The following is a 21,354-nucleotide window of genomic DNA, read 5'->3' on the forward strand; positions in this document are numbered from 1 at the left end:
GTCACACCCAGAACACCACAGTATGACGTTCTGGTGTCCAGTGTGGAGAGTAGACTGGAGGGGACTATTCCGTGATTGCAGACTTCCAGCCTCCAGAACAGTGAAAAATAAGTTTCTGTTGTAGATCGAGGCACCCAGTTTACGGTACTGTGTTATAGCGGCCCGAGGTGCCTAAGACAGTGGTGGCACTCATCCAGTGGTGATGTGCGTCTGCTGTGTGCCAGCCGCTAACCCTCACACTGACAGTCACTGTTTCAATTAATTTCCTCTACAATCCTTTGAGGATGGTACTAATATCTGCATTTTATAAATAAAGAACTGAAGGCCCACGGAAATCAAGGACCTACCCAAGCCACACAGCTGGGGTGTGGTGCAGCTGGGATACAGAGCTCAGGGGGTTAATATTGAACTTAGAGGTTAAGACAGGTGGGGTGTCTGATGCCAGAGCACACACTCTCCCTCCACTAGCCTGTACTCTGAACTGAGAACTGAAGACCTGGTCGGATGCCAGGTCCACAGGAAGGCATATGACCAATCTGTTGCTAGCCCTCTGTCACCTCTCTGCCTCTGGCCTTGGGTTCAGCACCACAGACAACTCTTCCCAGCCCGAGAGTAATCCAGGCCACCATCACTGCTGCAGTCACTGTTTGCAATGCTATTTTCACACCATTTTGGCTGTGTGAGCTAGAAGGCGGCTTCTGGTCTCAACCCTTCCCTGTGTAAAGGAGGAAACTGAGGCTTTGGGGGAGATTGGGCAAATCGCACTGTTTTAGGCACCAGGGATACAGCAGTAAACACAACTGGTAACGAACTTGTCCTCAATGTCTTCTAATATTCTAGTAGGATCCCAGGACCCTGCCAAGTCTATATTCTCCTCTGCTTCCAGAGCAGGAGTCCTCCTTGACTGTCAAATCTTCCTGACACTGCCTCTTCCGAGGAACCCTTCCTGACCGACCACCCTAGCCTGTCTCTCTTCCCCCACCAAACACGCACAGAGCTTGAGACTAAGTTGTTCAAGTGGCCACATTGTCTCTTCTTGTCCACGGCTGCCAGTAATTCCTGGTTTCAGGTTGGAGGTTTGTGTTTACACCCAGGGAGCAGGGGCAGTCTTTCCCTCCCCCCACCCCCGCCCCCCTCATAGCACCCCCTCAGCGCAGGGTTCGGCGTCCAGCACAGACCTTCAAGGACTTTCCTTCTGATGATGGACACCGCAACCTCTCCATGACATCCTTCCTAATGTGTCCCAGTTCTTAACTGCATCATTCATTCATTCATTCATTCATTCCAGGAAAGAGAAGATCGGGACTTCTGGAAAAGACTTGGAAGTCATCCACTACCAGGGCAGCGTTCCAGCTGGGGGATGGATGAGATTCCCCAGGAAGAAGAGGGAAGGGAGACCTGGGGGAGAGACCTGAGGACATGACAGATCCTTGGGGGGAGCCAACATCTGAGAAGTGGGCAGAAGTGAGGGAGGAGCAGAAGCCATCAGAGAGGTAGGAGGAAACTCACAAAGAACTGAATCTTGGAAGCCAGGGGGAAAAGCAGGTTTCCACTGGGGAAGTACAGTGGTGGCATGCGCCAGAGAGAGGCCAGGCCTGCAGAGGAGCCCGGGTCATGCTAAGGAGGGCTCAGGCAGCCAGGGCCCAGGCAGGTCACCGGAGTCATGGGGGCAAGAAGCCAGACCTCCATGGCTTAAGGAAGTGGAGACAACGTGTACCACGTGCTCTGCAGAAATGTGGTGGAAAAAGGAGAGACACATGTGGGCTGGAAGCGGGAGGAAGGACAGGGAGTAGATTAAGAAGGAGCCCAGGAGAGGGCAGGCAGGATGGCAGGTTTGGGCTGGAGGGGCGGTTATCGCTGGAAGTGCCCAGAGAAGGTGGCAAAGGTAGATTCCGGACGAGGCCTCCCGCCCTCACACTGGATGGAAGAGGAAAGGGTGGCTGATTTTCCAGAGGAGCCCTGGGGGGATCTGGGGGGACACAGGTCAGAAAGGCAGGACCTGGTGGGTTTGGAGGTGGTGCGGACAGCAGCGGGAGAATCTGGTTGTCGGGAAGTTTGAGAAGGGAAGGGAGGGAGGGGCTCGCCCTGCTGGGTGGTGGTGGGGACCTTCGGGCATCAGTGAGGTGGGCACAGCCGTTGTTGAGGGGTGCTGTGGGTTCTGGGAAGCTGGAGAGAAGGAGGTGGTGGTGGTATGACTTCTTCCCACCTCCGGGGAGGAGAGAGCAGGCCCGCTGAGCCAGGCTCCCCCAGATCACCCACGGGCCCCCTACAAACCCGAGGCTGCCGTGACTCTGCTTCTTCTTTTTTTCTTTTTTCGTTTTGGCCGCGCTGTGCAGCACGTGGGATCTTAGTTCCCTGACCAGGGATCGAACCCGCGCCCCCTGCAGTGGAAGCACGTTGTCCTAACCAGTGGACCACCAGGGAAGTCCCCCTGACTCTGCTTATGTTCCTACTCAAGCCAGAGAGGTGAGGTTGAGTGGGGTTAGGAGGGGACACCCCAACCCGGGATCCCCCAGCAGTCCAGAATTTCTGCAGAAAGGGCTTCCCCGCTGCCCGTCGAGGTCCATCTACTCCTGGCATGCCGTTTGCCCTCAAGACAACGGCAACAGGAAAATCGCTCAGAAGGTGCTGCTGTCATTTTATTTTTGTGCCAGTAAAGGTGCACAGGGACTTAGGGACCCAGCAAGATGCCATCATCCAGCCAGGCCTGGACACTTGCAGTCCCCGCCCTCCTATGGCAGCTGCTCCCTTTCATATGGTTTTGAGTGGCTGACGGTTCTCCTGTAATCTGAGACAAAGTCTGCCTCCCTGTAACTTCCCTGTTTGATCCAAAGCCCCCCCGGGGGGCCACAGCACCTCAGTGCTCCTCCTGTCCTGTGACAGCTGCAGAGATGTGACCGCCGCAGAGCCCATGCTCTCTGTACCCGATTAGCCTTTGGCTAAGCCAGCAATGGCATTGGTGCGTTAGTTCTTATTTTCCAGAGTCTGTGCTTGCTCCGGAGGCCACTTCATAGGTGGTAGTAGTTGGGGCAGAGGGACTAGCCTACCCGCCACGGACAACACGCGGGTGAGAACATTTCTCAAGTTCCTGATTCGCACGCAGCCTTCCCTGAGCTGAGATCTGGGGTGCCTCCCCTACCGCTGGGCGATAGATAGAACCCAGGGCCCAGGGAGAGGGCCTCGGGGATGCCCAGGTGCCCAACGGCTCCTGCTCGTGCCCCGGGCCAGGCCAGAGCTTCCAGTGGGCAAGACCCATGCCCTGTCCTCCTTCTCCTCTTTCTCCCCTCTCCAGCCCCGACCAACTTAGGGATCCCTGGGAAAGGCCCCTCTGGCCCCCAGCTGCTGCCTGAGCCTGCACTCTCTCTGTGCCCTGCCCACCCAGGCAGCACTCACATGTGGCCCCCAGGCCGGTCCTCCCTGGTGAGCATTCCCTCCTTCTCCATTAGCATCTGCCGGAAAGTCCTGACCTTCTGCCGGGTCTCCTCCTCTGAGTACCTGTGGGGCACAGGGAAGATGAGAACTGCTGTCTTGGGTTTGGTTTCCTCCCCAGCTGCCTGCCCCCCAGCCCATCCCCCCAGCCCTCAGTCACGTGGGCACTTTCCAGCTTGCAACGACCTGTCCAAGGTCACACCACCACCAAGATTCTCAGTGCTGGGGAGGCTCAAGGCCTACCCGTTTTTGCACCAACTCAGCCAACCAATCAACTAAACAAACAAACTACCAGCCAAACAAACACATAAACTACAGGAAGTGTTGCTCTCAGAAGTGGGGAGACCCACCAGGGGAGACGGGGCCCTTCCTCCTGGCCCTCCCCCACCCCAGGGCAGGCCTCCCTCCCACGTCCCGTCCCGGCTGCAGTCACTCTCTGGAGACATTTTAGGGGACAAAGTGAGACCCGTGGCCTGGACACATACATGGCCTTTTCTGCTTTCCTGCTTCAGGGACCTCTGATCCTCACAGTAGCCTGGGGAGATCCTCAGCGCATCCCCGCCTCGGTAAGGTCTAGGCTGCCAGGTGGCTGGCCCAGGATCCCAGGGGTAGATCCATTGCTTCCCAGCTTGGGATGGGGGGTGGATGGAGTCTGGGCCTTGGATGGAAGCTCCCGACTTCTCTACTCTGCTCTCCCTCCCTCCCTGAGGCTAGGGACCAAAGCCCAGAATTATCTACCCCTCATCCTTGTTCCCACACCCTGGGCTTGGCTGTAATCTCTCTCACACCACCACTGTGACAGATGTCCACGCTGCTCCCGGGGTGGGGGGGTTCTGTGCTCACCCAGCCCCCGGCCCTGGGCCCAGCACACGCAGCTGGATCCAGTGGACGCTGCTGGTTGAGTCTTGGGGTCCCAGGCTCCCACCCTCTCCCCTTCCTGGGCTGCAGGTCATCGTCCTGGACAGAAAATATGGTGACCAAATAGGAACCGAGGTCCCGTCTTCTTTGTCATCTGACCATCCACCCTCTGTGCACAGCCCGGCCCACTCAGCCTGTCCATGAAAATGCCACACTGTTCCCTCTCAGGGACCCCATCTCTTTTCTCCTTCCTTCCTCTCCTTCAGCAAGCATTTGGGATTGACCCTACCTTTTTGGAGAGCAATTTGGCAATTCTTTTCAAAAGGCTTAAAGGAAAATGAATACAGCTTTTGACTCATAAATTAACTTCCAGGTTTGCTCTGGGGAGTAACCGTGGCTAAGCACAAAGATGTGACTCATGGCATGTTTACAGCAGGATGGATTCCCACCCCCCCCCCCACCAGGTTAGGTGTCAACGTTTGTGTTTGTGTTTCCATAGCAAACCGAGCTTCCCGGTTCCTGGCAGGTGGTTCGTGTGCTAGTCATCATCCGTTGACTCCTCTGCAGCCTGCACTGGCCTGGGAGTTCCCTGAGGGCAGGGACCTTGTCTGTCTGAATTGCTGTTGTGTCCTCGCACCTGGCACCTTGCCTGCCACACGTGGCATCCAAAAATGTTTGATAAATGAGTAGATGGTGATGGAGAGGACTGAAGAGTTCAAAGGTGGAATTTTCATTTTGGAGAGATGGCTCTGGTGGCCGTGTGGCTGGAGGAGAGGGAGGCCGGCCCTGGGCTACGGCAGGGGTTCAGGGGGGAGGTGCTGAGGTCAGAGCTAGAGCGTGGGCGTGAGGTTGGAGGGGAAGAAGTGGACGCAATACCATCTGGTGGGGAGAATGGCTGGGACTCGGAACCGGTTGAATATGTCGGTAGGGGGGTTAGGAGAGGAACACTACCTGCTTCTTAACCATGTGTCCCCTGACCCCCAGCTGGGGTGTCACCCTCTATAGGTTTGGGCACCTCTGCGGCCCACTATAGGGAGGATTATTTTCACCATTTTAACCTTTTTTTTCTTTTCTTTTTTTTAATTGACCTATTGTTGATTTACAATGTTGTGTTTCAGGTGTACAGCAAAGTGATTCAGTTATATATACACGTATATATATTCTTTTTCAGCTTCTTTTCCCTTATAGGTTATTACAAAACACTGAGTAGAGCTCCCTGTGCTATGCAGCCGGTCCTTCTTGGTTATCTATTATTATTTTTTTTTTAAACCCCACATTTGTTTATTTATTTATTTTTCTGGCTGTGTTGGGTCTTCGTTTCTGTGCGAGGGCTTTCTCTAGTTGCGCCAAGCGGGGGCCACTCTTCATCGCGGTGCGCGGGCCTCTCACTATCGTGGCCTCTCTTGTTGCGGAGCACAGGCTCCAGACGCGCAGGCTCAGTAGTTGTGGCTCACGGGCACAGTTGCTCCGCGGCATGTGGGATCTTCCCAGACCAGGGCTCAAACCCGTGTCCCCTGCATTGGCAGGCAGATTCTCAACCACTGCGCCACCAGGGAAGCCCTTGGTTATCTGTTTTATATATAGTAGTGTGTATATGTTAATCCCAATCTCCTAATTTATCCCTCCCCATAGGGAGGATGGAGTCCAGCCTGGCAGGGGGAGGAGCCCGTCTCTTCCGACCCCCACCATTTCCGCAGGAGTGTGTGTGTCTCAGGTCCTGCTGTGCGGACACCACTGGCCCAGCTTCACCAGCCCTGGGCCTTGGCTTGTACGTGTCCGCCTTGGTCCCTGTTTAGCATTCAGCTGGAGGTCCCTAGGCCTTGCTTGCTGGGCAGGACAGAGCCCTCGGTCACCGGGCTCTGAAGGAGGGAATCCCTCCTGCTGTAAACATCCCCTGAGTCACATCCTTGGTCCTTTTCTGAGCAGTGGAGGCTCAGAGGAACTGCTTCCATCTCACCTTCTCCTCAGGAGACCAGCTTGTCATTGTCACCAGCACAGAGAAAAACAGTACTGGCCCTTCAGCACTGCCGAGCCCCAAACTCAGAGACCCCTGGGAGGGAGACACCAGCTGGCTGGGCCATCGGCAGGGGGCCTGGGACCTGGCAGGGTCAGGAAGGAGGTGGACCGAGAGCCAGGCTGGGCCAGACCCCCAGCTGTATGGGAGGGGCTTCAGGCCAGGGTCCAAGCCGCACGCCCGGGGATCTACAGAACACGTGAAGGCTGGGAGGTGGGAGCGAAGCCCAGGATTTCATGAAGACCCGGAGCAGGACGTGTGCAGGGACTTAGGGCTCATCCCAGAGCCGGCAGGTGTAAGGCGAGGTGACTAACGCCAGCACCTGCTGTTGGGGGGGCCGCTGTTGCTGGACTGAACTGACTCAGTAGGACCCCTCTATGTGCCGGGGTCTCTTGCTGGGAGAAGCTGGGACCCAGGGAGGACATCTGGTTATTGGGCAAAGCGGTCTCAAGTGTCACCACCACCTGGAGTCTCCTCTCCCCTCGCACCTCTCAGCTGAGGCCACAGGCGTTATGAGGAGAGGCAGAAGAGCCAGGCCGTCCTGTGTTCGAATCCCAGCGCCCCCACTTTCTAGCTCTGTGACCTTGGACAAGTCCGCATACTTCTCTTAGCCTGAGCCTCTCCATCTGTGAAACGGGACAGTAACCTGCCTTTCAAGGTCGTCACAGGATTAAGGGAGATAGTGCGTATAAAGCACTTTGCGCAGTGCCTGGCACGTAGTAGGTGCCCATAAATGGAGCTGATTGAGGATTATTTGTCCCAGAGCTGTGGGGACAGAGAGTCTAGTCGTCCCAGGCACCCTGCCTTTTTCTACCCTAGACCCCTCCCAGGTCAGCGTGGTCCCAGGTCAGGAATCACCTGGGCCTCTCCCCTCTGCTCTCCCAGGAGGCAAAGGCTGAGGAGAGGGAGGCCGGCATCCAAATCACCCACTCCCTGAGGATGTGGCAGCACCTGCCAACTTAAGGCCACGCAGGAGGCCTGGCTGGCTAAAAGTCAAGGGCTTGGACAGGGGAAGCGGGTAGGCAGGGCAAGGCTGCCTGTCTCAGCGCCGCAGCCTACTGGCTCCACTGCTTCCCAAGCCGATCTGGCTCCCTCGTTGCCGCTTCACTCTTCGGAAAGGATGTGCCAAATTCATTTTTGCTTGGGGACTTCCTGGGTTGCCCTCTGGGGGTGGGGGGAGGGGACAATGCATTTCTTTTTTTTTTTTTTAATTTGGCTGCGTCGGGTCTTCACTGCTGCACGAGGGCTTTCTCCAGTTGCGGCGAGCTGGGGCTACTCTAAGTTGCAGTGCGTGGCTTCTCATTGCGGTGGCTTCTCTTGTTGCAGAGCATGGGCTCTAGGCGTGCAGGCTTCAGTAGTTGTGGCACGTGGACTCAGTAGTTGTGGCTCGCAGGCTGTAGAGCGCAGGCTCAGTAGTTGTGGCGCACAGGCTTAGTTGCTCCGCGGCATGTGGGATCTTCCCGGCCCAGGGCTCGAACCTGTGTCCCCTGCATTGGCAGGTGGACACTTAACCACTACGCCACCAGGGAAGTCCCGACAATGCTTTTTTTTTTTTTTTTTTTTTTTGCGGTACGCGGGCCTCTCACTGTTGTGGCCTCTCCCGTTGCGGAGCACAGGCTCCGGACGCGCAGGCTCAGCGGCCATGGCTCACGGGCCCAGCCACTCCGCAGCATGTGGGATCTTCCCGGACCAGGGCGCGAAACCGTGTCCCCTGCATCGGCAGGCGGACTCTCAACCACTGCGCCACCAGGGAAGCCCCCGACAATGCATTTTAAAAGAGGGTCCCAGCGTTGAAAATGTTTCATTCTGCCTGTCTTTGCCCAGATCCGGCATTTCCTAGATAATTACTTCCTCAATCATTAATTTGATCTTCACCACAGCTCTGAGGGGGGTGGGTGGCCTTACTATTCCCATTTTACAGATGAGGAAACAGAACAGGGAGAAGGGAGGATTCAAAGCTCCAAACCCAGCTAGGGGCAGAGCCGTGCTCTGTCCACCTCGAGTGTCCTCATAGGAAGGGGCATGGGTAGGATGTGGGGGGATGTCTGGGGCCGGAGCTGGAGCATCACGTCCCAAAGGCTGGGGGCGCTATCCCCACCCCCAAGGTGGTTGCCGGCTGCACGTGGAGGCTGCCCAGGAAGATGACTCCGAAGGCAGCGTCAATCACCAGTGAATTAGCTGCCATCCATCAATATTAAGGAAGGGATTTCTTTTTAACAGGGCCAAAGAATGTGTGTTCCTGTGACTAGTGGGAATATTTGTCAAATGTTTGAGAAGCTGGTAAATAAATGCGAATGACCCAGCGTTTCTAGGAATGATTATTAATGGCTGGATTTTATAACAGAGCAAAGGTCTCTAGTGTTTGTGGAGCACTTTCTGGGGATTGGCTCCGCATGCGGGAGCCCTGCATGTTCCTTAGTCCACAGGACACTCGGAACAACTCTCCCCCACCTTTAAAAAAATTTTTTTTTTTTACTTTTTTTTTTTTTTTTCGGTACGCAGGCCTCTCACTGTTGTGGCCTCTCCCGTTGCGGGGCACAGGCTCCGGACGCGCAGGCTCACGGGCCCAGCCGCTCCGCGGCATGTGGGATCTTCCCGGACCGGGGCACGAACCCGTGTCCCCTGCATCGGCAGGCGGACTCTCAACCACTGCGCCACCAGGGAAGCCCTTTTTAAACTTTTTATTCTTATTTTTATTTATTTATTTATCCCCCCACCCCCACCCCCTGCCCCGGCTTGCGGGATCTTAGTTCCCTAAACAGAGATGGAAACCTGGGTCCTCAGCAGTGAAAGCGTGGAGTCCTAACCATTGGACGGCCAAGGAATTCCCAGAACAACTCCCTATTTAACAGGCCAGTAGCTGTGACTTGCCCAAGGTCACAGGCCAGGGCTGGAAGCCCGGACTGCTGGGCTCCAGAGTGGCTGTGCCCTCTACCGACCGCGCAGCCGCTAAGAGATGGGGAGGGGAGGTGGATGGTAACTTGAGAGCTAGCTTTGTGGGAGACTCCAGTCTAAGGACCACTTGGAGTGAGAGCTTGGGTGGGGGAAGGGCCCCTGACGGAACATTTGGAGGCCTGATGGGTGCTTCCTAGAGAGGCGTAAGTCCTTGATGCCAGGGGACGGACACCAAGGACACGGCCAAATGCCGTCCCCCTCCACCGAGGCTGCCCTCGTCGGATAATAAGCCTCCCAGTGCAGGGGGAGATTCAACCGGCGGGGTGGGGCGGTTGGGGAGGGAAGGCCCCTGAAAGGTTGGGGCTCTGTGAGGGGGAGGCCTTTCCGAAGGGGAAGGTTCAGTGAAGAGGAAGGGGCTTAGGAAGGGGGCGGGGCCCTGTGACGGAGAAGGGGCGGGGCTCTGGGAGGGGAAAGGGGTGTTTTCCTAGAATGAAGCAGGGAAGGCTGGTTCTCTGCTGTCCCAGTAATCCTGTTTCCCAGCCATTCCCACACTCCCTCCACTTCTCGAGTCTCCCAATTCAGCAGGAATTGCAGGTTTAATTAAGGTCTGGGACTTTCTCTGCAGAAGGATACTCCATTCCCCACCCGCTACTCCACCCTGCCCCTTGGGATCTCATTTCTTTGGCCACATCCACAGCTCATCAAACCTGTTTTCATTGCCAGCTGGAAGCCTCCTTTCTGTCTGTCTTCAGCAGCCTTCCACCCATCCATCCCTCTCTGCAGGGACCCGCCGCACCCCCAACTGGTCCCCACCTGGCGGTGAACACCAAGTCCCCGTGCCCCTTTCTTTTCCTACAAGCGGCCCTGCCTGGCAGCCTTGGCCCTGCCTTCCTGAGGGCCTTGGGTGGTGGTGACTATCTCTGTCTGAGCCTCAGTGTCTTCTGGGCTCCAAAGGGACAGTGAGCCTTGTCTTGGCTGCCTCTTAGGGAGCCCAGGAGGCCTGGATGAACAGACAAAGATGTGGTTTGGAAGGACTGCCGTCCACAGGCTGTCTGTCCCCATGTGGCTCCAGGCCCTAGTGCACTGGGCATTTCTGATTTCTCAGCTCACTGACAGTGCAAGCCTGATGGGCGGGCCCTGCTCCCCACTCTGACTCCCTCAACAGCCGGCCCAGTAGTTTCAAAGTACTCAGGGCAGATGCAAAAGGGAGGCTTGGGAATACCAGCTTTCCTTGGAGCTGCACAGACGGGAATGGCTTTGTTCTCTGTTTCTTTGCCTCCAGCTCCACGTGTGAGGGCTGTCCTGTCTCCACTGGATTTTCAGGGGGAGGTCCCTAAATCCTTACTGATGAATGCGCAGCCCCTCCTTCTCAGCCTGACGAACTCCTACACGTGCTTCAAGGCCCATTCAAATGTCTTCTCTCATAATCTCCCCTCTGAGCTCCTGAAGCACTTGACCCTCTCCTGTCCTGTCCTATAACCATGATTCTAATCTGTCTTATGGTGGAGTTGGTTGTTAACATGTTTGTTTCCCTTCTGAGATGGGGAAGGAATAGGGGTTGGAAGGGTGGTCTTTGAGGAAGTGACTCTGATTCGGCTCTGGGGTCCACCGTTGCCCAGAACAGTGCCTGGCACACTTGTGTGCCCCTGTGGCTGGTTCTGAACTAGATAGGGTGAAACCTAAGCTTCCAGGGTGGGATTTCTTTGCTGAAACCACAGGCAGCCCTCACGCACAGTAGGGGCCCACTGTACTTTCTTGCCTGGCTGCAGCATCTGCTTGGCAGAGAGCAGGCAGCTCGATCCACCCATTTTATAGAAGGGGAAACTGAGGCTTTGATTTATCATTGATGTTTACAGGCCTTTCTCCTGCACTGGGCTGGATATTTCTGGAAGGCATGGACTGTGTCTCCTTGGCTTCTCCGAATCTGAGCCCAGGTCAGAGCTTGACATAGAGCAGGAGTTCAAGATGGCTTACTGGTAGAATAAACTAATAAATGAATGAAAGTTCGGCTGGGCTTGCAGTGGTTCAGATTCTGACCTTACAGGCTCCCGGGTCCCAACGCTGGCTCCGCCCCGGCGCCGCCCTTGGTTCCCTCCACGCCCCCAGTGCCCCGCCCCGGCCCCGCCCCCTCACGACTCACCCCTGTTCCTCCATCATCTCCTGCAGCTCCATGCACTTGAGTTCCACGCGCCGCTTGCGCTCGTGGTCCAGGATCTCGCGGTGCGCGCGCTTCACTAGGCCGGGCTCCGCGGCGCGCAGCTCCTCCTCCGCCCGCGGCCAGGCCCCCGACGAAGCGCCCGGCTGCGGAAAGCCGTTCGCCGCGTCGGGCGGGGACGGCATGCTGGCGGCCCCGTTGTTCACTGTGGAGGACATGGTGGCTGCTCCCGGAGCTGCTGGCCTCGGCCCTGCGGGGTAGAAACAGACACCCGGCGGGACGGTCACTTCTCGGCCACCTGCTAAGCTCCTCTCGGCGCGGGTTAATCCTGGAGATTTAAAGGACCACTCACGGCTCTAATCCGCTTCGCCTCATGCTGCAGAGCCGGGCTGGTGGCAGGTTTGCACCTTTGGGTCACACCCCAGGGCATGAGGGGGAATCGGACGGACACTGGGCTTTCTCCATCTGTAAGGCGGGTGGATTCAGGCCGGACTAGATGGGCTCTAAGTAACCTTCTCATCTCCAGGGACCTAGTACCACTCAGGACAACCCTCTCTGCCTTGTACCAATGCCTGGCCCCTGCCTGCACGCCTGCTGGCAGCTCCCCAGGCAACCAAGTCGGTCTCTGGGGAAATTTGTTGGTTTTATTCTTGTTTTTCCTTCAGGCTCAGTTTAACACCCTCCTCTCACTCCCCAGTGCCCATTCTCCTGGCTCTGGTCCCTGGAGTCACAGACCACATGTGCTCCCCCCTCCCAGGCTGCTCTGGGAGAGCCCTGCCGAGACAGGAAGATGGAACCTTCTCCAGGCTCAACTCCATTCCCACCTCAGATGCAGTTTTCAGTTCCCACTTGGATTTGGCTAACTTTTCCAAAGTCCATTCCAGGTAGGGGCCTGATTGAAGCCCACAGGACTGTCTCCTCCTTTGTTCTGGGAACACTGCTTCTGAGGATGTGACCAAAAGTGGCACTGACATTAACTCTCCAGGCAGCCGCATCCTCCTGCCGGCTTGGGATGGGGTAGGAGGCAGCATGGCTTGGGAGGTGAGAAGCTGTGGCTTCATGCTAGACCCAAAGTAGAGCATGTGCCTACATGCCCCCTGCGCATGTATAAACGCGTGCGCGCGCGCGCGCGCACACACACACACTCCGAGGATTTATCTTAGCAGAGGGGAGGCACCTCCTGAGCTATTTCCATTTCCTTTCTCCAAGGCTCTGCTAGTTGCTAAGCAACAGGGAGGCCTCCTTCCCAGGGAGTGGGATGGGAGGGAGGGAAGGGGTGGAGGGAGGTGAGAAGAGAAGGAACTGGGCATGTCTGGACATCCCAGATGGGGCCCTCCCTCGGTACAACCCCCCCGCCCAAACACATACTCCCCTCACTGGCCTCAAAGTGCTGGGGGGTGAGGGGTGTTTAGAGCCATGGAGTCTGAAAGGCAGAGAAGAGAAGGGGACTGTGAGAGGAAAAAGGCTCTGAAGGGGACAGTGACAGGAGGTGACAGTGGTAATGAGAACACAAGCTCCTTTCATATGTCCATCCCCGCACACGTCTGAGTTCTAGGTCAGGCTTCTCTACTCCTTGTTTTGTGACCCTGACGACGTCACTACTCCTCTCTGAGCCTTTGTTCCCGACCTGTGCCGGGAAGCGTCATCCAGATTCTTCAGAAGAGGAGGGTTCTCGGGGATTTACAGAGCAAAGCTGTTCTTCTAACCCTGCTTCCCGTCTGTCCCCAGCCCAGCCCTGCACCCCAGCTCCACCAGGCCTTCTCCTAGGGTGCCACACAGGCATCACCCACTCACCAAGCCCCACACAAAGCTCTGGGATCCCTGCTTGCTACCTGCCTTGGCTCCAATGCATAGCTTACGGCCTCCAGCCAGGGACACGCGTGGAGCTTGGAGAACCCCATTGTCCTGGCCCCCCACAGCTCACCAGCATCAAGTTTGGTCCCTCATTCCCTCTGCTCAACCTTGCTCACGTTTATCCATCTCCTCCTCTCTCGTTACCGCCTCAGTTCAAGCCTCTCCCTCTGGTCCACTCTGGCCTCAGCATCCTGTCTGTCCCACCCTCCCCGACCTCTTTCTGTTCATCTTCCAACAGCAACCTGGGAGACTGGTCCAGGAGCAAGTCAGCAAATCATGCCCTGATTAATAGCCTCTAGTGGCTTCCTGTCACTCTGGCTTCAAGTCGTGACATGGCCTGTCTCCTGGACTAGCCGTCCCCTGCTGCTCCCACACAGATTCTCCAACCCTCTTGCATCCAGGCCTTTCCTCCTGCTGCTCCCTTTCCCTGGGATGCTCTGCACCTGACTCCTGCATGACCTCAAAATCACTGCTCACTGGCCTCCCCACTTTCTGGAAGCTCCCCCTCCCCGCTCTGGCTGGTGAGACCCTCCTGGAGCTCTAGCCACTCACTGTTTCACTGTGGGCACACAGGTCTGGCTCCCCCTGAGGGCTGAGGGCAGTTTAGCCTCAACTCCTAGGGCCAGCAAAGTGCCTGAAACATGTGGAGCCCAGCGCCCCGGGGTAGAACAAGGAGGAGGCAAAAAGGGAGGTGGGACAGAGGAATGCTGGGCAGTCCTTGATACAGCCTGCAAGACATCTTTGCATTTTGCCTTAGGCTATCTTACAACTTCATCCCGTGCCACACCGCATCCTGTAGCCAACATCCAGCCCCTCAGCCTGGGTCATCTGCCCCCAAACATGTGCTCTCACTCCTTTGTGCCTTTGCCCATGCGGTTCCCCTGTGCTGGAATTCCATTTCCTCCTCTGTCCACCTGGGGAACTCCGGCACAGCCTTCTGGGCCCAGCCCAAATGTCACCTCCTCTGGGAAGCCTTCCCTGCTTTTGAGGAAGGATGAGTCATTCCCTCCTTGTGCCCCCACAGCTTTTGTCCTCATCTCTTTAGATACTGAGGCTCAATTTATTGTTTGCATCTGACCACTGTTCTAGCCCTTTGAGTGAAGGGGACCATCCGTTCATTCTGGCTCCCCAGAGCCTACCCAGCACCTGGCAACTCAGGAGGTGCACTGAGGGTGTGGGGACAAAGTGCTTGGGTCCCAGTGAGAGCCCATGGAGCCAGGTTCTGAGTAATGCTGCTCTGCATGCTTTCCCTCTGATGTGGGAGAGGCTCCCCAGCCTAAAACTTGGCCTGAGCTCCTTGAGGGCAGGGGAGGGGAAGCTGGTGGGAGCAGTTCTGAATGCACTCAGATCTCCAGACCCTGAGAAATCCTATCCCTGGCACTGGGAGAATGCCTGGGTAAGATGGCTAGGCTGCTGAAGGCAATCTTTCAGGAGTGACTGAAGGAAAGGAGAGGAATGTGAAGACAGGGCAGATGCTGTCTGGATTTTCACTAGGACAGACGGTGGATTCTAGAAATTTCACCTGGTGATGGAGGGTGCCAGGCAGGAATCAGAAGCACGTTGTTGAAAGAATGACCCCTGAACCCCTAGAGGAGAGCCCAGGACCCTAAGAATAAGTCATTGCACACTGAGCCCACTTCTTTCCAAGTCAGGGTTGCTGGACCAGCAGACCAGGGAGTTAGTTACGACAGGCACCGAGTCTCTCTGTGGGGTATCTGATATTATCTATTACGGAATCCTTGTGAGATTTCATAAGAAGAAAGAGACATTGTGCTGGTGGGAACTAACGTTCTGTAGTGTTTCATTTGGTGGATAGATTAACCTATGCTCAAAGGGAGCTGATTAATGGGTCAATGTCACATTAGATGGGGGTATCTAGTGGAAGACCACAGGGCTCTGTCTTCACCCACATCTGATCTGATATGTTCACCACTGACTGGATGGAACTCTGATAACCTGATGATCAGATTCACTGAGGACACCACTTGAGAAGGCTCATAAGTTCAGAGTCAGAATCTGAAAGGACTCAACAGACTGAAAAGATGGAAGGAGTCTAAGAAGGTGAAACAGGACAGTGAGAAATGCCACATCCTGAAGCTGGGTCCCAAATTAACTTTCTAAAATTGGAATGAGGTAGACATACTTTAGAAGCAGCATATTTAGGAAGGATTTAGGGGTTTGCAGTGGTCACAGGCTCAATTTGAGTCAGTATCATGATGTGGCTGCCAAAAGTACATGCCATCTTAGGCTACGTCACCAAAAATATGTCCAGAATGGGGAGGTGATGATAAGAATATCCAAGCGGTCAGAGTCCCGATCTTCAGACACTTGAAGGATTGTAAAGGATTTAGGCCAAACCTGGCTGAATCTGTTGGGAAGCTTGTTAGAAGTAGGTTGGGTTGGGCTTCCCTGGTGGTGCAGTGGTTAAGAATCCGCCTGCCAATGCTAGGGGACACAGGTTCAAGCTTCTGGTCCGGGAACTAATCCCGTGAGCCACAACTACTGAGCCTGTGTGCCACCACTACTGAAGCCCGCATGCCTACAGCCTGTGCTCCGCAACAAGAGAAGCCACCGCAATGAGAAGCCTGTGCACCACAACGAAAGAGTAGCCCCCGCTCGCCGCAACTAGAGAAAGCCCGCGCACAGCAACGAAGACCCAAAGCAGCCAAAAATCAATAAAATAAAATAAGTAAATTTATTTAATAAAAGAGAAGTAGGTTGGGTCGCCAGATTTGGCAAATAAAAATACAGGATGCACAGTTAAATGAATTTGGATTTCATATTTGGGACATCCTTATACTAAAAGAAAATTATTCATTGTTTATCTGAAATTCAAATTAAACTGGGTGTCTTGTATTTTATATGTGATTCCTACCTAGACCTACTGAATCAAAATCCCTGGGGGTGAAATTGTCAGTGTTCCCCAGGTGATTCTGATATAGACCATCTGTGGACCAGCAATTGGGAGCCGGTTTTACAGCAGCCGTTCTCAAATCTTATTAGGCAGCAGAGTCACCTGGAGGGCTTGTTAAACCATAGATGACTGGTCTACCCCTGAAATCTCTGATTGGGTAGATCTGGGGTGGGCTCTGAGAATGTGCATTTCTAACAATGAGAATTTGCATTTCTAACAAGTTTCACCTGTGCTGGACCTTGACCCACACTGAAGGGAGCAAACGCCTAGCCAATCTGGGTGATTCCAGAAGACAAAGCCAGGACTCCTGCCGAGAAGCCATCTCTGAGTGGACTTCAGCTAAGTCCAAGGTAGGATTTTTTTCCCTAACCATCAAAACTTTAAAAAAACTAAGCAGTTCATCCCAGGATGAGTGAGTTCCCCATTACAGGAACTGCTCAAATAGGAGATAAACTATTATATTCACACAACAGACACTCGCACAGCATCTACTCGCCGCCTCCCCCAGCAACAAATGCTGGAGATTTGGGGACAAGCAAGACCCCATCCTGACCCTCTGGCAGCTCACAGGCTAGTTTGGGAAACCAGTAGTTATCGCGGTGTAGTGTGATAAGAGAGAATTTGAGGAGTGTCTGCATCTCCGCCTGGTTGGTCAGGGCAGGCTTCCCAGAAGGGGTGAGGGGGGCTGGAGACAGGGACACCAGAGCAGCTGGGCCCTGGCCAGGATTCAAGAAATAAATGGACAGACTGGGCAGGACTGTTGGCGGACTGGGTGTGGGGTGGAGGGAGGCACCTTGGATAACACTGGGTCTCTGGCTTGGGCGGCCAGGGGGATGGTGCAGACATTTACTGTGATGGGGAATATGGAGGGCAAACTGGGCTGTGTTCAGGGTGAGGGGCTTCTGGGGGTCAAGCAGGCAGCTATGAGGTCTGGAGACATAACACTGACCCTGACTTGTTAAGGTCCTTGGGGACATTGGTGCTGTGTCTCTTTGGAGGCAGGGTGGCACATGGGAAGTCTCTTCTTGACCCCTGATTGGCTGTGAGACCCTGAGCGAGTCTCTTCCCATCTCTGGACCCTGGTTTTCCCAGTGGACAATGAGAGACTGGACTCAAAGACCCCACAGGTTTTCTCCTGCTCTGGAAATCTAGGTAATACTGACTATGTATGTATACCGCCAAGCCCTCAGCCCACCTCCTTCCTGCTGCTGTAGCCAGTGGCCAGGACCACACCAGTTCCCCCCAGAGCTCAGCCTGAGGCTGTCCCCAGCACTGGGTCAGGTCCCAAGGGCAGGCCCAGATGCTGGGCCAGTCAAACCCATGCGCAGATTAAGTCATGATTTAATGCTGTCTGACTGGCGGGGCGGGGGTGCGCGGCGGGGTTGCATCTCCCCTTCTGACAGCCAGGAAGCGGTTAAAGGGCCATAGCCCTGACTTCCAAGCCTCACTCCCGAGTCCTTGGGCTTGCCTCCTTCCCTCAGTCCCAAGCCTGGGTCCCCTGAGCAGGCCTGGCTGAGGACAGGATGGAACACAGTCTGGCTGCCAGTACCTGCAAGTCCAGTCCTGCTGGTAGAGATTAATTGAAGGGGAAATAGCCCATCTGTACTGCAGGGTCCAGCCTGCCGACAGACACAGAGGCCTCTCAGCTAATGAGATCATCACTCACCTCGGGGCTCAGAGGGGTAGGATGCTAAGGGTGGTAGTGACTGGACCAGGTCTGGGGAAAGGGAACAGTGGACCACATATGTGTCTGAGAAGGAGACTGCGTTGTGCCACGGGGAACATGGTTTGAGGCGGGGAGACAGGGCCGTGCTCTTTGGGAACTCATGAGCTGAGTGACCTTGATCATGTGGCTTAAACTATGTGCCTCAGTTTCCTTGCCTGTGAATTGGAACTAATAACAGCACCCTCCTCGTAGGGTCGTGGTAAAGGACTAATGCATGTGAAATGCTAGCACAGTGCCTGGCACACAATGAATGTCCCATAAATGGCGATGATTATTTGTCAGTGGTGACTGTCCTCTTTTGGACATGGTGGGGGTGAGGAGTCCTTGGACATCCATGTGAAGATGTCCAGATGGCTGAGCTCTGGGTCTGATTGGGGGATGTCATCACATAGCTGGGGACTGAGACCCAAGGGTAAGCAAGGTTGTTGATTGTGGAGGGAGGAGAGGGCAGAGGCCGGAGCCCAGGGCAAGGATGACCTGGGCCACCTTTCCCCATCGCCACTGGCCTCAGCAAACCCCTCCCAACTCACTTTCAGTGTCTCAGCCTCCAGCCCCCATGGCACCAAACCAGGGGCCCCCTTTGCTCCTGGGGCTCAGGAACCTGTCTCCCCCAGGGTCAGCACTCACTCCCCTGGGGGCTCCTTTCCCCACCCCTGCCTGCCAGAGACCCACCTACCCGGTGATGATGTCAGGACTCGGGGCCTCTGCACCCTCAAAGGTACAGGTTCCTACAACTTCAAGTAAACTCTTGACCTGTGGTCATACACAATTTAACCACCTTCTTGGCACTAAGGTCCCTCTGCTGCTCCCGCTGGCTCAGGAACAAGGAGCACTGGGTTGGGAATCAGAAGATTTGAGCTTGAATTCTGGTTATACCAGTTCTCCCTGGGTGATCAGGGAATGTCACCAAACCTCCCCGAGCCTCAGTTTTCTCATCTGTAAAATGGGGACAATACTCCCTAGCTCATAAGGTGGTGGGATTGTTCATTCTTTCAGTGACAAGCTTGTTATGAAGACAGATCCTGATTACCCCTCCCCCCCCCAATGCTACAGGAGCAAAAAGGAGACCAGGGAGGGTCTGCCTTTGCCTGCGATGGTCAGGGAAGGCTTCACAAAGGCAAGGGTGTTTACACTGGTCCTTTGAAGGATGAGTCTAAGGAAGGGGGAGTCCAAGCAGGGGATGGCACGGGCTGAAGGCAAGGGTATGGCGAGGTCCAGGGACCTGGGATTAAGAGGGTCAGGGTGGAGTGGGATGCATGATGGAGAGCAGCCTTCCCGTGAAGGTGGGGACTACTAACACAGGGTGAGCCCGCCCAGAGAAAAAGCTCAGTGTGGGGAGAGGGGCTGGGGAGGGACGTGCCTCCGGAGTTTCCTGGAGGAAAGAGTTCTTTGTAACTGTCAGAAACGTGATGGAACTGACAAACACACGTGAAACCAGGCACTTAGCTTGTGAAACTAAGTCTGGGTCTTTGTAAAAATAAGTGTGTAACAACAATGGTTTTGTCAAGATATTTTATGAAGCTGGCAAAGAAAACCCATCTCCACTGTGTCCAAGGAATCTGGGTGTGGCCCTTCCCCACCCCAGTCCCTGCCCTGAAGCCAGGCTGTACTCCTGACCACAGAGGATGTGTCCCCAGAGCACCCTGGGGAGGGGGCTCTCCTGTCAACTCCTCCCTTTCCCGGGGGGACCCTTCTCCAGACCTCCAGCCCATGAACACAAGCGTGGGGAGGTGGCAAAGGTAATCAGGTCATGGCTGGAACAAACTAGAAGCCCTCCCTGTGCTCCCTGCCCAAGGGGGTGCAGCTGGGGAGTAAGGGCCACAGGACTGGGAGATGGCCCCTCAGCTCTAGGGGCAGGTCACTCATTCATGTCACAGCTATTCGGTAAGTGGCCAGTCTGAGGCTCACCAGAGGAGATGCAGGGGGAGAAGCACTGTGAGGTAGCAAGATAAGTGCTGGGATGGTAGACATGCAGCAGAGACATCAACTGAGCTGGAATGTGTTTGGGGAGGATCAAAGCTGGGAGGTCTTCCTGGAGGAGGACTCTTGAAGCGTAAGTAGGAGCTGGTAGATGTAGAAGGGGAGGAAGGGTGTCTTGCACAGAGTGTGGGGCATGTGGGAAGAAGGTTTGGAGAGGAAAAAAGGAAGAGCATGGGCTCATGCACAGGTAGGCAGAGTGGGCCAGGAGGGGCTGGAGGAGCTAGGCCCACACCCTGCAGGCAATCGGGAGCCAGTGAAGGCTGCTGAGCTGGGGAGGTCACAGTCAGCTTTGCATTTCAAAAAGATCTCTCTTGCTGCCTGGTGCCCTCGATTTTGGTGGCCTTTGCCCTGAAGAAAGGTCTGCCTCTCAGAGATAGCCCGGTCCACATTAACCAAGACAGATCTGTACGGATCAGCAAGTGACAGAAGAGCCAGGCTGGGTTCAAATCCATTACTGTGTGCCCTAAAGTGACTTGACCTCTGTGCTCAGTTTCCTCATTTGTAAACTGGGGTTAATATAAGTACCCCCACCATTAGGGGTGAAGGAATTAACATATGTACAGTGCAGCAGTGCCCAGGAATGTAGTAAGTTCTGTGTATAAGTGTTAACTGTTAGTACTACTCATAAACAACGCCAGCTAGTCTAAACCACTACAGGCATGAGTTAACCAGGAAGACGTATAGATCGGTATAAATCAGAACACATAAGGTAGATAATGTACCACATCAGTGCCAACTTGTGAAGACTAGTAGATACCAACCCCCACGGACCCATAGAGACCAGTATTCGCGGGTCAGAAGATGCTGTGGGGAGAGGCCTGGCAGGCCGGCAGAGAGGATTAGCAGAGCAAGCTTCCTCCCTGCCTTCTTGGAGTCTGTCTCGGGAGGCGCTGGCACTGCTGTTTGTTACCCAACCCTCGAGAAGACGCTGCAGTGGGGAGGGAGAAAGCTGAAAGCCTTCTTTTCAATTATTCAGCATCCGGAGCTTCCTGCCGCCCGGATGGAGCCGGAGGAAGGCCCTGGCCAGAGACCCCAGGCTGGGTCTGGCTGGGCTGGGGGGAGGGCTGGTTGCAGGAGGGACGGGCAGCCTGGCCTGCACACAGCCTGGGCCTGCTCCTGCCCTTCCTCCCCGATGCCCCCAGCCCTGGGCTGCGGGGTTTGGCCGGGGGGCAGCCGTGCCTGGGCAGGCTTGGAGCGATCCCCTTCCCTGCGGACTCAGACTGTGCTGTGGAACGGAGGTGGGGGCGGGCTGGCCCAGTTCCCAGAGCCAAGGTGGGGTGTCTGGGGGTAGGCAAGGGAGGGAGGGCCTGTCCACCGTCCACAGGAGAAAGCCAGGCAGCTTAGCTGGCACCTGCATCCTGGGCAACCTGTCCAGCCCCCTGTACGTCAGAAACACGGCACTCGGCTTCACCCAAGAACATGCTGGCCCAGACTGCTCCCTTTGCCTGGAATGCCCTTCCCCTTCCATTCATCTTGCAGTACGCGGCTCAAGCATCACCTCCTCTGTGAAGCTCTCCCTGACCTCCACT

General features: G+C 55.4%; 1 protein-coding gene across 1 annotated transcript in view; it reads right to left on the reverse strand.

The window, feature by feature from the left end:
- Positions 1-21,354, reverse strand: part of SRRM3 (serine/arginine repetitive matrix 3) — a 55,471-nt gene that overhangs the window by 23,040 nt on the left and 11,077 nt on the right. Inside the window, exons 2-3 of the mRNA XM_060285772.1 lie at positions 11,337-11,601; positions 3,394-3,495 (exon numbers count right to left, since the gene is read on the reverse strand). Coding sequence (XP_060141755.1) covers positions 3,394-3,495; positions 11,337-11,569 — 335 coding nt within the window. The 5' untranslated portion in view covers positions 11,570-11,601. The remainder of the gene's footprint in view (positions 1-3,393; positions 3,496-11,336; positions 11,602-21,354) is intronic.

The sequence above is a fragment of the Globicephala melas genome, chromosome 15 (assembly GCF_963455315.2).
Source record: "Globicephala melas chromosome 15, mGloMel1.2, whole genome shotgun sequence".
Taxonomy (NCBI): Eukaryota; Metazoa; Chordata; class Mammalia; order Artiodactyla; family Delphinidae; genus Globicephala; species Globicephala melas.